The sequence below is a fragment of the Balaenoptera musculus genome, chromosome 11 (genome assembly GCF_009873245.2).
Source record: "Balaenoptera musculus isolate JJ_BM4_2016_0621 chromosome 11, mBalMus1.pri.v3, whole genome shotgun sequence".
NCBI lineage: Eukaryota > Metazoa > Chordata > Mammalia > Artiodactyla > Balaenopteridae > Balaenoptera > Balaenoptera musculus.
Window position 1 is genome coordinate 30310928 of NC_045795.1, and position 18492 is coordinate 30329419.

At 40.2% G+C, this 18492-nt stretch overlaps 1 protein-coding gene across 6 annotated transcripts in view; it reads right to left on the minus strand.

Annotated features, from left to right (window-relative positions):
• RUNX2 (RUNX family transcription factor 2) overlaps positions 1-18492 on the minus strand; it is a 282428-nt gene that overhangs the window by 90651 nt on the left and 173285 nt on the right. For all 6 annotated transcript variants that reach the window (XM_036869865.1, XM_036869864.1, XM_036869863.1 and 3 more), the window contains one exon: positions 15237-15398. In XM_036869865.1, coding sequence (XP_036725760.1) covers positions 15237-15398 — 162 coding nt within the window. The remainder of the gene's footprint in view (positions 1-15236; positions 15399-18492) is intronic.

Sequence of the window (18492 nt, forward strand, 5' to 3'; positions counted from 1 at the left end):
GGACCATGAGTCTGATCAAGACCACCCCTCGTTTGAGGAAGAAGCAAGCCTGATCATCAGGATTCAGACCTGGCTCCTGGGGAGAAAATAGCCCTCCTTCTCAAGCTTGTTGTCTTTAAGTTTTATTCCTTTTAAAAAGTGACTATTTTTTTTCCCCAGTGGCCTGTTATTTGGTGTTTCTCAATCTGGTTTTGCATCCTCCTTACACTGAGTCTTTTGGTTTCAATCTTCCTTGACTGCTCTATTCTAAATGACAAAGCCAGAGAGAAAGGTTAAGAACGAGCTTCCACAGAAAAAGAAATGTCCCACCTGTTATCCGGAATTCCAATCCATCAAGTTTTCAGAGCCCCTGGAATTATTCCACGTGTCCCATCCTAGGAGATGCTGACGCCCTTTGAATCGTACCTTATTTCAGGTCCTTTGGGCTTCCAAAGCTCAATATAAATCCATCAAATAAAATTTAAGCGGATCAGGTCACCGAGAAATATGCTCCCCAGACTCTGATTTTACTGCTCTCCTTCTTTCCTTTAAAACAAGCTAACAAATGGTGGTAACGGTTTTCAGGACACACCTCCCTCTGCACCTTGGCACTGCAGCAAGAAGAGGATGCTGGTGTCCATGGAGAGCAGGACTTCTGTTACTTTTCAAACAGGAAATGTCAGAAGTGCTCATATCTTCGTAAGATCTGGAAGCTAATTACCAGAACCACAGATGGAAGGTTTGGGGATGGGGGGAGGGAAGACTCCCTCTTGAAGGCCCGGTTAAAGGATGTGAGAAGGGAGTGATCACTGACTACAACAGTGACTCTACACGAGAGTCTCAGCTGTTTGAAGATTCCTCCTTTAACCCTAGTTTGCGCTTATGAGATTCTGCTTAGAACAAGTCCCTCGTCCCTTATCAACTCAAGTTCTTCCCAATGTAAGCCATGTCCCCATTTCTCAGTCCTCTGGGAGGCAGCTGTCTGGGGTTGTCGACTCCACTCCCAGTGAAGACAAGTACTGGTGTCTCACCCAGCTTTCCTTGTCTCAAATGCAGGAGATGAGCTAGCAAGCCTGATGTAAGGAACCCCCAGCCCCTCGCCCGGGGGTCTCCTCCCTTCAGGGCTGTTGCCACACACGCTTCCCTTGTGATCATCTAATAGCCCCGGCACAGCATTTCACTCCATCTTAAAAGCAGTGTATAGCATATAGTATATAAAGGCCATGAAAGACATAAAAACACAATACCTACATTTTAAGAGGAGGACATACAATGCGGGTCAGTCCCCCTAACTAATCTCATCAGTGCACTTCACTTCACTGCACTGTAGTCGGGGTTTGCACGGTGCCAAGGAAGGGGAGCTACTGGAAATAATCAGATTAATGTGTCAATGAAAACAACCAAATCAAACATTTCAGCTCTCAAAATGGATTGCTGGCCTGAATTTTCCAGGTGGGTGGTTCTGTATTCACCTAATAAATCAAGCAATTCCTGAATTACCACTTCACTCTGGGGTGTATGAACAGCGTCTAAACATTAACTACGGTTTTATAAGATGCAGTGTTATTCCTTTTAAAGTAAACTAATGACTGGGGCGGAGGGAGCATTACTGAAGCATTTGGATGATACAGGGGTGTTTGCAAATACCCCCTCCGATCCGCAGTCTCTCCATCCCCATCCCTTCCAGGTAAGCACAAACCACCGTCCTGTCACCAGCATGACTGCCACAGCCTCCCAGCCACACCCTTGCTTCCTCCCTCATCCTCCTACACAATTCTCCCCCAAACAGCCAGAGTGACCTTTGGAAGATAGAAATCCGTTTTTATCGTGACCTTGCTTAAAATCTGCCAGTGGCTCATCACTGCAGGTACCTGCAAATCCGAACCTCTAATCCTGACCAGCGAGGCCCTGCATGACCTGGAGTCCATCCCTCTGACGGCATCTCACCTTCTACACACTCCAGCCACTGGGCATTCTTCTTGCCCACTGCCTGGGGTGATGGGGCAGGGCTACACCTCCTGGCTATTTGGATCTCAGCTTAAATGCTTCTTCCTCATCACATCACCCTGTTTTATTTTTTTCACAGCACATATCCCTAGATAATATTTTCTTATTTTCAATTGCCTACCCTCCCCCAGGAATAGCTAACATGTATGGAGTGCCAGGCATTATTCTAAGGGCTTTACATATATTAACTACCTCTGAGTCCTCATAACAACCTTTCAACATTGGTGATATTATTATTACTATTATTAGCCCATTTTACAGATAGAAAAATTGTGGTATGGACAAGCTAAGTAACAACCCCAAGATCACACAGCTAGTGAGTGAAGAGGCCTGTATTTAAACCCAGGGAGTCTGGCTCCAAAGACTGAATGTTTAATCACCACGTCATACGCCATTAGAAAAAGCTCCCTGAGCTTTTATTAATCACCGTATTAATAAAGATTTTTATCACGTGGACATAAAACACTATGATAGCAATGCATCACTAAAAGGAAATTTGTTATAATTCTCATCATATTTTCTCTAAATATATCTAATTTCTTTAATATAGAAAGTCTGGTCTCTGATCCCATTTACTCTGTTATTTACAAAATTCACCTGCCCTTTTGTTTTAATAACCTTTAGCTTACAAGATACTCACTTCTCCAGTGAGATAAAGTACACTTCATTATAACCATCCTCTGGTAAAGAGTGTGTAACACAGATAAGTTGCATAAAGCCATGCAAGGGTGTGTAAAATGTCAATGAAATTAAGTTCCTTAATTTTAAATTAAAGCTGGGGTTTCAAAATCTGTCTGCAGACCCTGACACACATGCACATATATGAGGCTTCACCATGTACAGAAGCTCAGCTGTGGTCAAGTGTCAAGTTCTTTGGCATTAATTAACCTGATCTTAGGTTGCGTCTCATCAGAATCAACTGAAGCACAAGACAAAGCTTTCCTTGACATCTGTAGTAGTTATTCCTATAAATTTAGTTCATAAATCAAATACTATACTAGGCTTTATTCTTATTATGGGTGGCAGTATCCAGTTTTCTGATGTGCTTTCAGGCCTTAATTTAGAATCACAGACATTCAAAGCTTTACGAATATCTAGCCCAACTAACTCATTTCACACCTGAGGAAACTAAGACCCATGGAAGTTAAGTGACTTGCTCAAGAACTCAGAGGCACATCCAAAATTAGATGCCAGGTTCCTCAATTCCTAGCCAAGTGCTGTTTCCAACACAAGTCCAATGATGTTATGAGAGTTTAATCACTGTGCCATATGCCTGGGCCTTAGAAGAAATGTTTTTCTGATAAACCAAGTCAATTCAGCACAATTTTATTGAACAACTGCTATTTTATCACTGTTGGGTTCTATTCTCTTTGGGGATGTGTGTCCCAAATTTAAATGCTTCAATCATTTGCTGGATTAAAAAGATTATTTAAGACTTTACTAACCCTTCAAAGAGATACTAATCCAATTATATCAATAATCACATTGAATGTCAATGGTCTAAATGCACCATTAAGACAGAGACTGTTAGAGTGGATCAAAAAAAAAGACCCAATTGTATGTTATCTACAAGAAAGGCACTTTAAATATAAAGGCACACAGAGATTATGTAGAGCAATGGAAAATCTCATTCATTGCTGGTGGGAATGCAAAATGTACAGCCACTTTGGGAGACAGTGTGGCCGTTCCTTACAAAACTAAGCATACATTTACCATGCGATGCGGCAACTGAACTCCTCGGCATTTACCCAAAGGAGTTGAAAACTTACATCCACACAAAACCTACACACAGATGTTTATATATTGTGAGGTACTCACAATACCCATGAAGTGGTATGGTGTTATTGAAAGACTTGGAGTAGTCATAAATGTACATTGCAAACTCTAGGGCAGCCACTAAAAAAAGGTTAAAAAAGAAGTAGAACTGATATGCTAAGAAAGGAGAGAAAAGAGGATCATATAAAACACTCAATTAAAACCACAAAAGGCAGAAAAGAGTGGAAGGCAAAAATCAGATAAAGAACAAGGGCAATAAAAAGAAAAGAGTAACAAATATGGTAGATGTTAATCCAACTCTACCAATAATCACTTTAAATGTCAATGGTCTAAATGCGCCAGTTAAAAGAGAGAGTGGATCGAAAACCAAGACCCAGCTAATGCTTCCAAGGTATGCTACTCTTGACAACCTATAAACTTCTAAGGTCAGAAAAAATGGAACTTGTTCTATTAACTGCCCAGGGAGTCAAACTCTTTCCTTTTTGGAATCTTTAAGGCCAATTCTCCACCACACCTTTAAGCAATACTGAGACTCACTGTTTTCCCAAGGTGTAGGTTGGGAGCTTACAGGTTTGTTATTTTTAATGATGAGTACCACAACAGTATTATCAGACTTTTCCAAGCCTGTTTTTATTTCCTCTGTAGTTGTTATTTAGAAAGGGTTCTTCTTAATTACATGTGGATTTATTGTAGCCACATCAATGGGTTCATTATTGATTTATTATGAATCACTGCTCTCCTTGGCATAGGGTGGAGCGTTTATAACCCTCCTTATACTTGTTATTATTATTCCATTAATGATAACATGATTATTAATTACAACAGGGAACTGGAATGGTGACCATTGGGGTTGGAGACAGCTGTAGCCAATGTTTGGATACAGAAACATTGGTCTTATCCCAGTCTACCATGCTTGGCTGTTTCTAAGCTGGTCACTTAAGGTGAAAGTCTCTCTGGAAAAGATAAGACACCTTCCTGCTGAAGAAATCCTTTGAGATATTCAGGGACAATGTTGCCTGAGCAGTATTTTAATTTACATGATGTTCACAGACTTGACATTCATGAATTTCTTGAGAGTCACATCAAAAAAATAATAATTTAAAAAAATAATAATAATAATAATTTAGACAGTTTAGTCAAATGCGATCCTAGATTTACCTCAGACCAAGTCACTTATATTCCGACCCAATTTAATAATATATGCCTTCCTATTTGTTTTCGGAAAATGAACTGTTTGAAATAAAATACTACTCAAAAATGACTTTGAACAATTCAAATTTAAGTGCTGTAATCTACATTTTATCATATAGAATTTAAATTATTGAAAAGCTTTTTACTTGTTTAGTCATATTTTTCTACGTTCTCCCTTATAACTATTTCTACATATTAACAAACCTAAAAACTAACTTAATATAATCATGCAGTTTCTCTTTCCCTTTTTCTACCAGCACTGATCAATTAATATTTCCTGAGAAAGCAGTGCGCAGTTAAGTAACAAAATAATACTAATAATGTATTTTTCCTGAAAAAAAGTAAGTAGTAGCTTGGTTGATATTTAGGAATATCCCAAGTAAGAGATCTGTCAAGAATATTCACATGTATATTCATTCTAAATGTAGTGAATAGGTAAATACATGCACATATGCATGTATATGTTAGAGCACGTATCTAACAGCGTTCCTTCACTTTAAAAGAGACAGTGGAAAATTCTATAACATAACCATGTGCTAGGACCATATCTGTGTATACGGAATATGAAATTAAGGTAAATGACAATTATCCTTAGTCTCCTATACAGCCCCACTTCTAGATCTATTAGCCAATTCCTAATGGTCAAAGCATAGTTAACCCTGAGGCATGCAGCCTGGACTATTGGGTAGACTTTTCTTCTTCAGGCACGGACTTCCCATGAGCATCTACATGCAGAGCAGAGAGAGAGTAACAGAGGTAGCAAAGGATTAGAAGGCCAGGTCCTTGGCCTAAGGGGAGCTTTCAATCTAGCTGGGAAAAGACAAGATCTTATATATTCTTGTCGTATCTTAAGAAACATTATGAAACCACACATGTCAATAAGTGTAATTTTTTTTTCAGCTGAAAATGTAATTGTTGAAGCAATTCAGAGTAAAAATATAATCTGAGCAGAATGGAATTGAATTTTAATTTCCTAAAGGAGAAGACTTTAAGTTTATGCAGGGGCAAAAGAGATTTCCTTTCACTAAAATCCTGAGCATTTTTTGCATATTCTGGCATCCATACGGGCTGGTATCATAATGTAACCATGTCATATTCCCATCATGTCTTCTGAATGAGACTGAAACCTTCCTGAAGCCAGAGATGATGTCTTCTATTTTGCTTTTATTCACTGCCTGCCTAAGCACATTTTAAGTCACATACCAAGTATTTGTTGAGCCGACTTGAAATGGCTGAAATGAATTGAGGAAAGACACCTGAGGTAGGAAAGAAAGCAAGAGACTACTAATATATTGGGTGACATTAATAAAAATCCAAAGTTCTTGACAGGTAGAAACTATTACCTGAATTAAATAAGATAAAACCTAACAGGAATAACTGTAAATTTCTATACTTGGATCTAAAAAAAAAAAAAAAAAAAACTGCAGAAGTTAGAAATGGGAGAATCGCAGCTTGACAGAAAGCGGCAAATATGAGAAAACAGTGTAACGTGGTCACCAAAGAACCAAGACCACTTTAGCTGGCACCAGCAGGGACCAAGAATAAAGAAGTTTGGTTCTGGATGCCAGGCATTAAGAGGACCACTGAGAAAGTGTAGTTTGCCCAGAGACCACTGACCAGGACAGTGAGGTGATGTGTCACAAAACCCCATCATACGGCAAGAGTTTAAAAAGGGGGGGAAGAATAGGTGAAAACAGGAAAAATTCAGAAGACTTTGTGAGAAATGATAGTTGTCCAAACCAGAACTCTTGCTTTGTTTTAGAGGAATAATTTTGCTTCACTTTATGGCTTAGTTAATATAATTTCTATCGTTTTCTCAGAAAAGATTTTGACACTTTATTACATGATGGCTATAATTAATGTCAGACTCTAAATTAGAAATCAAAAACTCTATTTGATCATTTGGTTTCAAGCTGGATCTAAAGTATGTTTTGGCATGATTACTAACTGTTAGCAGCAAGTACTGGAAACAGATGCAGTCTTGATATGTGTTCTAAATGTGAAACACATTGCAAAGAGACTTGGAAATAAAAATATACACTGCTCATGCACACTCTTACTGTGCTATTTCCTGTCCTTATCAGTCATAAAAGTTTCTCTTGTTTTGCCCTTTACTTGTTTTCCCAGGTGAATAAAATCTTCGTTCTCCTTTTTCCCTTTCTTCTTCCATTTTTCCCTAAATGCCAATCTTCCTTTTTTTTTCTATTGTCTTTTCCACTAACAGTTTTTCCATTAAACATTCACTGAGCACCTACTATGCACCAATATCCTGTGCAAGGATATGTAAGACACAGTCCTGTCCTTGGAGAAGCCTATCTCCTACGAAAGGGGAAAGGCACATAATGAAATTATTACTAAAGGAAAATACATACACATTAGAGGTGTGTCCAAAGTACAGAGACGAGAAATGGAGGAGAGAGTGATTCACTTGGAGGAAAGTGGTGGTTGGGAAAAGGATGCCTGAGTAGGATCAGTCGGGCCCTGTCCAGCTAATGCAGAGAAGTGGGCTGGCCCGGAAGTATGAAGCAGCACAGCATACTTGAGGAATGCCAGGCATTCTTAGGAGAAAAGGAGCATCCTTTACTTAGGAGAGTTGAGTATTTGCGGAGGCAGCTATCAATCCATAACATAAATGGATTGGTATTTTTTAGCTTGGGTCTGTGCTGTACTTGAATTGATGGGAACAACCACCTAAAGGTAAATGTTTCTATGGGCAAAAACCAAAGGAAAAAATTTTAATTAAAATACGGGCCAGGGACTTTCCTGGTGGTCCAGTGGTAAAGAATCCACCTTACAATGCAGGGCACGTGGGTTTGATCCCTGGTCGGGGAACTAAGATCCCACATGCCGCGGGGCAACTAAGCCCGCGCGCCTCAACTAGAGAGCTCACGTGCCCTGGAGCCCGTGTGCCACAACTAGAGAGAGAAAATACGCATGCCACAACTAGAGAGAAGCCCGCGTGCCACAACGAAGAGCCTGAGAAACATGCCGCAACTAAGACCCGATGCAGCCAAAAAAATAAATAAATAAAATGAATAAGTATTTTTTTAAAAAATGGGCCAAAGATAAGGAAAACCATAATCTGGACCATTTGGGGACAGTTGCTGAGACAGAGGACTTGTTCCCCCAGGCAGGAATGCATGAAATGCTTTCTAAAAAGAAATATCACTAAGTCAGTAACAAAAGGAAATGGGGTGGTAGTATTCAGAGGTGCAGGGAGAACAGTCTGGATGTTTTTTTAAAATTTAATAACATCCTTACAATGGAATATCATTCAGTGGTAAAAAGAAATGAGCTATCTAGCCATGAAAAGATACAGAGGAATCTTAAATGCACATTGCTAAGTGAAAGAATCCAGTCTGAAAAGGCTACATACTGAAAAGGCCAATTATATGATATTCTGGAAAAGGCAAAAATATAGAGAGAGGAGAAAGATCAGTGGTTGCCAGGGGTTGGGGGGCAGTTGGGGAAGGAGAAGTAGGTGGAGCACAGGAGATTTTTTCGGGCAATGAAACTATTCTCTGTGATTCTGTAATGGTGGCTACATGGCACTATGCATCTGGCAAAATCCACAGGAGTACACAACACTGAGAGTGAACCCTAATGTAAACTATGGACTTTAGTTAATAATAATATATCAATATTGGTTCATCAATTGTACCACACAAATGCAAGATGTTAATAATAAGAAAAAGTGGCCAGTGGGGATGGTGCGGGGGAGAGATAATAGGAACTCTGCACCTTATGCTCAATTTTTCTGTAAATCTAAAACTGCTCTAAAAAATAGAGCATTAATTTAAAAACAAATATATATGATAGTATGTTTCTACTCTTTTGAAGCTAATGACATAACTTAGTTCTTCCACTAGCATTTATCAGGTCAGGCAAGCGTTCTTTACCAAAAGTCCCAAGAACAACAAATCCCTGGACAGACATGATCGTACTCCCTGCACAACCTCTGAGACACGTAGATGGGCAACTGTGAGTAATTCACTTACACAGGACCATTGAGGCACAATAAATTAGCTGACATATCTGAGAACAGTGCAAAGAGTCTTTAGTGACAATGAAACTAAAACTCAGGTTTCCTTAGTTCAACTGTCTCCACCCTCTTCTTAGATCACAGTGAACCACAGAAAGCCACTGTGTCATTCAAAAATTAACTTTAATACTTCTGGTGAAGTTAGGTTCAAGCTCCCAAGCTTTCGTCTATGAAAAGAAAAGGATTAGAGCAAATCTTTCAGTAAAATGTGTAACCATGTCTTTGCCATCCCTGCATAAGTATGATTGCTTTCATTACTGAGTCTTTTCTCCATATGTGGGTGGTTGTACATGTATCAAAAATAAATCGTCACAGAAACAACTGACAAGAACCACGTATAAAGTCAGAGTCGAACCGTGTGCACAGGTTTCATTCTGTGCTTTGGTAGCTCAGTCTAGCTACAAGTAGCAGTAACTAGTCATACAACCAAATTTAGTCAACTTTGTGAGCTGGGCCAACTATCCCCAACTGATCTCGTAGGAACGGAAACCTCTTCTTGCGTCCTCAGCACCAGTAACTCAAAAGTTATGCTCAACTGAGGTCCAGGGATGCCCTGGAAAACTGGGCCTACAGCAGTAAGATAAAAATATCCTCTGCTCGCGTCAGAAAATAGCCCATTTCTAAAGAAAGCAAGATGAATTTCAACTTACGGAATGCAAAAATAACCCAACCAATCACAGTCAATATTATAGGGAAGAATATTGAATGTTCAATTGGTAACACAGGGCTTGCCTTTGTTTAGGGTCCATTAAATTTAATAACTTCCCCCTCTGTGGCTTTAAACAGAGAACTTCTTCAAAATAAAGAGTGGCTCCTATTAAACTTAATTACTTGCCCGTGGCTGCGACGGCAGAGGTGTGTCTACCAAATAGGTGGGTCTTAAGAAAGGAATGGTTCTGTAGTAAAAAAGTAGATGGTCTAGTGTTTTATTATAGTTGCTTTAACTTTCTGGTTTATTAGTATTAATTGCTGGAGTTTTCCTTTTTACCTCTCTTAAGGCACCACTCCCTCCTGTGAGTTGAGTGGCCCTGCTAAAATTAATGTCCACATATACTTGACACATTACTGAAGCTGCTGGTTCTAAACCCTCAACCAGGGGAACTGACAGAAACTCGGCTATAAGGGACATTTAAAAAATGAACTACATCAAACACCGCTGGCTTTGAAATGACATGAAACAATCCTCCCGATAGACTTTGAGTGATCAAATGGAGTTTTTCCACTGCAGTTTCTAGATTTTGTGGTAGTAATAAAATAATTTTTAGGAACTTTGTTTATTAGACTAATCTCTATTCTGCTGACCTTTGGAAATATTATAGTTTAGCGACTAAGAGTCATAAAAATGGAGACATCTTTAACAGTCCTGTACAGTTGATTAAGTGGAATTTGTCGATATTTAAATATCTTGAAAGAAGGAATTCAAGACTATTTGCTTAAACAGGAAAAAACAAATCTTCAAAAAGATTACAGTTCTTAACTCCGTCTCATGTAAAATAATCCTACAATTGCAGAGAAAAATCATCCACACAACCTGTATTGGCCTCTCCCAGGGTACCTGAGGCAGACAATGTGTATGACCTTGCATCTCTAATTCATGTATACTACCACTCTAAGAGAACTCCAGAAAGGATCAGAGAGGTCCATGGGCACAATGACCAAGACTGCAGAAAAATGCCTGTATAAACCCCTTCCACCTCGTGTATGCCGAAGAGTGGTACAGACTTAGGTTAATCTAAGATACTTCACTCAGATGGGTGGGACGGGGAGGAGTTATCTGCAGTGAATAACCCAAGGTACAGTCTCCGTTAGGAGGCTAACAATAGCTCATACTCTGACCCACCAGTCAAAGAATAAGACTCAATAAAGAGTTGTGCTTCTTTTCCTAAGAGTATAATTACATAAACTACATTTTGAAAGTCAGTAATTATTTATCTATGTACTATCTTTTAATGGGCTCCAGAAAAGTAATTATAATCTTTGTGTTAAGCCTCACAAGTGCTTTGAACATCAAAACTGCCATGGGTGATAACATTACAACGATGAAGCCGTGCAATGGTTTGGTTTGTTGTCAAGGTTCCTTGCTTGTCTTGCCACACACCTTGCTCTTTAAGAGAATCAGTGAGAAATAACTTTGGCTACTTCCGTGTAGTGAATATTCTTTTAGGATCATATAAGATGAAATGAGATAATGTATAAAATCTCTGGGGATTGGGGGGGGGGTACCACTTAAATACAGATTATTATGTGATAAGGCCATACTTATCATAGTAAGTATGGTGGGGAGGGGAACCAACCCCTAACAGGGCTTCTTCTGCACTAGGTATCTCTAGACTGGTTTCTGCTTGATTTTTATAATTCGGCTGGATATGGACTAAACTCAATACAATAAGGTAGACCCTATTAGTCAACTCCACGACAATAATTTACTGTTCAGCCATAACTTATAACTGCTGCTATTGTTCTTGTTATAATATTGAAGGCTTCTCAAGGTTAAGGAAAATATTTTCTGAATCTTTGTACTGCCCCTGTGAACTTCAAGATATCTGGGTTTGTATCTTTCTTTGCAATAAAGTAGGGAATGTTAGTAATATATCTTTATCATCTTATTTTATTTACTCCTTGCTTCCATAAAGAATTTGAGGGAGACTGCAGGAGCTTTGTGGTGTAAGATCATTGTCCTTATCGTAATTCATTAAGTTCGAGCATTTGTAGCCACACTTGAAAAATTACGCAGAAGAAAGGATAACAAAAAAAGAAGTTGTAAAATTGGATTCTCTGAAGGTCTTTAAACAGATTAAATCATGGTCTTTCTTTGCAATGGTCTTGTAGGATGAAATGGAATTTCTTTAGGAATATTTCTTTCTTAAAGATCTTTCTGGCCCCCTTTATTCCTATGATCCCTTGGAAAAGAACCTTAGCATGCTTAGTTACATGTAAGTGTAATTTAACATCTTCTATTTTCTGACACTATAACTGAATAGTTATTTTCTCTTAGTGCTTTACTGAGTTTTTGTGAATGGCTCCCAACTGCTTTTAGCTCTATAAAAATTTATAAGTCTATGGAATAATAATAATAATGACAAACATTTATTGAGTACTTCTATGTGTTAGGCACTGTGTTAAGTGCTTTATGAATGCCATATGAGTATTAACTTGTTTAAATATTTAAATATTTCATGGTGTTTTTTTGTTTTAAATATACTCTGTAGCCATCCATTTTAGAAAGCAAATAATCCCTTTAAAAGTTTCGATTTTTACCTACTGATTCATTTAAACCAGGGCTTGCCTGCAAATTATATACAGACATACAATTTTTACAAAACAATGTTAGCTTCATAATCTCAGCTACCATCTGTTTAGCACATATTGTGTGTCAGGCCTGCCCTAAGCACTTTACACTAAGCATCTCATTTAATCCTCACAGTAACCCCAAGAGATAAATATTATATCCCTGTTTGACAAATAATAAAACTAAGTTTCTGAGAAGTAAGAAACTTGCCTGATATATGTGTGAGTTAGAATTCAAACCTGGGTCTGAACCTCCAACCCTACTGTATAAGTGAGGAATTTTATTCTTTCTCACCCAAGATCACAGGAGAATGTTTTGGGTATCCCTTCATATAGCAAGATGAGAACTGATTTCTCTACACAGAAAAACAGGAACTGTTCTGGAAAGCATCTCAAAAAGTGAACACAGGACTGCTTGGAGATGGAGACAGAGGTTAATATTTTAGCTGTCCGTGTTGCAGAGACATAGCATCCTGGAACTTAGGGATACCTTTAGATATTGAGGGGAATAAGAAGAAGAAAGTATGCAACTTGGTACCTGAGAACTTATGAGATAGGCTCCTCTCCAACAAGTGTCCTAGGACCGGTCCCCAGGGAACTGAAAATGGGGCTCACTCCAGATGATTTGGTCCCCTAGTCCACCAGGCAGCGCTCTGGGGTGCAGACACAGCCCCACACCCAAGAGCAAGGTCAGAGAAAGCAAGGCTCCTCCAGTTCCCTTACAGTCCACTTCTAGTTCTTTCTTCCTGATTCCCTACTGCTGACAAGAGGGATTTTCTGTTCTCTTCGCTTTAATGTTTATACAGAACCTCCCACCCTGGCACCATGTTAGTTTGCCAGGAACAACTCATAGACATGTTTGGGGTGGGAGGAAAAAAACTGGACTAAACTCAGTCTCAAACTAGTTTAAAGCAGAGGCCCGTTCCCACCACTGGCCTCAGATCAATATACGGCTGGATAATTAACCAGTTTCTGTCTCCTCTGTGAAATGAGAAAAGCTGTGTTGTGTTCGTTTATGGAAATGTTTTAAGTAATTATCAGTAAATTGCCTCCAAATAATCTGGCTGTTCCGTATTACACATGTAAATGATAAAATGCCATTTTCAGTGTTATTTTCAATGGTTTTCTCATTGAATTCACATACGAATACACCTCAGCGAGAAAATGCTGGAGATAAGTGTCTCTAAGGCTGTGATCACTCCCTGAGGTTTTTTTTTTTTCCTCCAGGTACTGCCAGAGGACAAACAGCAAAATCTGCTTCAGCCACAGAGGGTTGGACAGGTGGAAGCCCCAGAGGACCCTAAACAGAAACAAGTTTGCACAAATCTGTCCCGGCAAAGTGTCACCTTGGCCCCATGTAAGACAAAACGGACTCAGTCTAAAATACAGAAGAAATGACCAGAACTAACTCAACACCACCCAACACTATACCTCCGATCCCGCGTCAGCCCTGGTTATCCCCCGTGCCTTCCTCATCCTTTCCTGTGTCGTTAACTGATGTTTGCCAGTAGAAGGGAGTCATTCCAGTCGAGGGAAATGATCACTAAAATTCTATACTCTGCACACTTCCCCAACAAATACCATGTGATTCATGACAATAAGAACAGCGGTCGTAATGAAAAGTGGTCACGTGGTTTTCCAAAAAATCTTGAGGTTTCCCTCCCCCACCCCTTCTTTCCCTACTCACCCCTATGGGAGTCCGTCTGTGGCAGAAAATGTGAAGGCATTAGGACCAGAGAGCCCTTTCCTGCTATTTGCTTGAGAAACAAAGCCTTCCCTCCTCCCAAGTTGAAAGAAATAAAGGAGTCTGAGCTAGTCACAACCTGCAAGCCTGCTGGCGGCCCGTCAGCTTGCCAGTGGCGCAACTCAGCGGAGTGAGTACCGGCTTCGAGCTTTGCAGAAAATGAGAGAGGGAGAGAAAACAGAGACAGAAACACAAAGAGAAAGAAAGAAAGGCATTAACCTGGCCAGGAGTCAAACAGGTGCTTGGAGCCCGAACGCGGAGAAGAGTGCCTGACAAATGGAGGATCCGACTGTGTGTGCCTCTAGGGGGCTGCTTCTGTACTGATGGGGCCAGGGCTGCAGTCTGGATGGCAAGGGGTGGATGACAGATTTCTTTTCGTATTCACAGGACTCATATGGTTGGCCAAGAGCCTTTAACTTTCCTCCACTTGTCAGTCTGACATCTTCGTGGATACTCTCTGGCTCCCTGGGATGAATTCCCCATGAGAGAGAGGGGCAGCAAGATGCTGATCACATACGCTGCCACCATGAGTCACAGAATTTCGTGGTGCCTTTGGAAGAGGGGATGTGTGAGCCCCGGGGGCTGCCACGTTGACAGCAACAGCAGTGAGCTGTGTGATTCGTGGAGCGGCTGCCTCGGTCTTGAGCTGTCCGCTCAGAGGCCATACGTGGCCTTTTAAGACTCTTACAGCCCCACTGCACTTGGAGTGACACGTGTCTGGCAAGGATCTGAAGTTTGCAGGCGCCCTCTCTCAGAACTGGCTACCTGGGACTCCTGGGATTTAAGAGCCTCTAGAAACGGAGGGCTGTGCCCTCAGGCTGTAATTGGGCTTTCAGGCAGATGTTAGGCACAGAAAGGAACGCAAGCAGAGGAAGGCCTGGTACAAGACCCTCAGGAGAAGGCCCCAGTTAGGAGACAGAGCCAACCAAAGGGCGTGCAATTCAGTGGGACTGAAACTGGGAGGGCACTGAGTGTCATCTTAGACAAGGATGCCATCTCTGGCGGACTTTCCGTCTCTTGACTTCAATTTAAGTTCAAGCACTCAATAGCCCCATAATTCAGAAGACCTGGTTTGCAGCTGTCAGACCCTTGTCCACATGCCTCTGATGGAGAGTTACTGTGAGTGTAGCTGAGACAGCTGGGCTCATCCCGCAGTCCCAACCCCACCCCTGCACCGGAGTGGGTTTTGAGTTCAAGTGTGGTCTTTACCTGAAATGCGCCTGGGCACGTCGGTGATGGCAGGCAGCCCGGTGCCCCGGGTGGAGGACAGCGGGGTGGTGGAGTGAATGGACGGGGGCGTCATCTGGCTCAGGTACGAGGGGTAGGACTGGTCGTAGGACCACGGCGGGGAAGACTGCGTCTGCCTGGGATCTGGGCAAAGAAGAAACATCTTTAGCACACCAGCCGCTGTGTACTTCGAACACACAACCCCAAACTCAGAAAGGAGAAAGCAGGGGAAAATCAGAATATACAAGGACGGTTTATTTCCCACAACTCCACCCTTGCAGGCCCCCTTGGGCACAGAGCTTCCTAGACTTCGAGTCTCTACGAAAGTAACAAAATGGATCGTGTGTAAGGACTATTTGTTTCTCTCACACGTAAATATTTCTGTTTGGAAAGCTTAACTGTCATTTAAGAAAACAATCTGCTTTGGTTATCGTCACAAAGTTGAATTCCATTTTATTTATTTTCTGTATTTCCTGTATGTTTTTTAATATTACTCCAATGAATATGTATTACTTATTTCTTTTTTAAAAAGTTAGAATATTCGGGAACAATTTATTTGTTTAAAGAGCAGGCAGACCGTGCCCTTTACTGCTACACATGCAGCCACTATCTTCCAGCCGTGCTTTTCGGTTTGCAAATACTTCCATGATTTTAGCATGGTTCGCTTTCTTTCCAGGCAGGTCAATGGGGTGGCCCCTTTCCAGCCTGGGGGTTAGGAGGCTGGGGTAGAGATGAGCACAGAAGGGGCAGCATGTAAGGAGAAGAGGAAAGAGGGGAGCCAGTTATGTTATTCTCATGCTAAAGCTATGCCAGAAAATAACCTTTAAGAAAAAAACAAAACTTAATTTCAAAGCCAACTAAGAACTGAAAAGCTTCATCACCATCCAGTTTCAATGTTAAGCACATGAGTTTCTGACAGTAAGAAAATGATCCAAAGCACAACAGGGAAATGTCTTCAGTCCTATTGGAATCTGTTTAAAAGATGTCACGTGTTTGGAATGTGGCCTAGTGTTACCTACAGTCACTATAACGATAAAAATAATGGGCTACCAACTGGTTAGAGTGAACTGCTGAGAATTAGCAATATCTTTTGATTTATCTCTATGGAGTTTCTTGGAGGTACAAACAGAATCATAAGCAAATTTCTCTTATCATTTTTTTTTTTCTAACTTCACATTTTTAAAATTTTAAACACTCTAACATACCAGGTTGTTCTCAAGACAGCTTTGTATATTAGAATAGCCATGGACTTTGGAATGTGCAGAATGAGGTTCAAGTTCTGAGACTTCTATTTTCTAGCTGTGCGATCTTGGGTTAATTACTCAGTGACTCTGAACCTCAGTTTCCTAATCTGTAAAAGGGGGTGGGGGAGTAATAATATATGAATCACAGGGATGTGGGAATTGCATGAGAAAACTATGTGGAGAGGGCTAGCATAGGAAGCACTCAGTAAGTATTAATTCTTGTCTTTTAGAAGAACTCTTGGTGACACGAGGATAGTTCCATGGTTAAAACACATCTGAACTGGAGTAAATACATTTGGAATAGGTCTAATTTTAAATTATTCCTCTATCACCTATCAGCCTCTGAAAACGAAAAGCTCAATTTTTAAAAACTATAAATATATTTAAGTCAATTCAGGTTTATTGCTACAAATAAAAGTGAGAGTAACAAAACATGGGTTTTCCTGAGATGATTCCTCTTTTAAAGCCTCTCAGTTTTTCTGTACAAAGCCATTTAGTTTCACCTATTTCTTGTTTATTTGTTCCATTCAGAAATATTTTATTTAAAGACTATCTAAATAGGACATACTTTTCTTGAGTCAAAATAATTAAATACATCTGGGTATTTATCTAATGTTACTGTATCAACAGATGTATAGGAAAATTTCATCCAACTCAATTTTAAGGACTATTTACCTGAGTTTGCAATTTGAATAAAAGCATAGTACTGTAAATGGTTAACAGAAAATTTTCCTTCAGAAATCTAAAGGATACTTGATCATTAAAGTAATGAACTTTTGTGCTTAAAAATGTTCAAGGCTGACAGTGTATAGATTGGCAACATTTCAAATCTGAGTGAGTGGTCCTTGTTATATATCTGATACAGCTATACTTCCTTGCTTTAACCATTAATGTAATTCACTATTCAGATAAACGGTAAATGATCTTCAGATGGAAAAAGATGCATTCCTTACAGCACCAGAAAGCAATCTCACAAAGGTAAGGCCTTCTCTCAAGCACTATTTTTAATAGACAAAAAGGACAGGAACCACACAGCAAAATGAGCAGGGCACATGGGACTCAAATTTGGATTTGAGTTCTAATCTAACATCACCAGATGACTCCCTGAGCAAGCAGTCTAACCTCTATCTCCATCCCTCTACTATAACATGTTACCAGCAGTATTGGGCTCTCTGCCTGCAAGTGGGGGAAAAATACAAAGAAATCTAAAGAATGACTAAAATCATTGACACTTAGACATATCACGAAGGAATTAGGGAACTTAGTTTGGATGTAAGATACAGCCTTTTATTTCTCCTTAAGCGGAGAGGCAGGCCAGTACAGGGGGAAAGAAAGGGGTTTTCTGATGAGAAGATCCGAGTTGGAGCCCCAGCTCTGCTATCTGTGAGCTGGATGACCTCAGCTGTATTAGCTAACTCTCTGAACCTCAAGTTTCCTCATCTGGAAAATGAAGCAGCATAACATGGTAAAGTGAACATAGCAAGGTGCTCACGTGTGCTGGCTGGACAGACAAGCCTAGGCTTGAATCACAGCTCCCCACTTTGCTGAGCAAGTCACTTAAACTTTGGGGGCCTCAATGGCTCATCTGTAAAATGGGAATCATGACACTTATTAGGGGTCTTGTGAGCATTGCACGAACTAGGCCTTCTTTAAGGCCTAGTTCTTCTAAGGCCTAACTTCTAAGTTATCTGACACTCTTGGCACATACTAAGTATATAATAAATAGATATGATTATTGCTATCGGTAAAGCGAGTATAATTATAACTACTATCATTTTTGTTTACAGAATTAGGTGAAATAATACAAGTAAAAGAATTTTGTAAAGTACTATATGAAAATGATTATTCTTCTCTCTAGGAGCTCATATCACGTGGCCAAGGCCCTACTGTGTTTCATGGGGTGTTTCTTAATGTTGCTGAGCTTTAATTTCCTCATCTGTAAAATGGGATACTATCTCAGAGCGTGTCGTAAGGATTAAATAACATACAGCCAG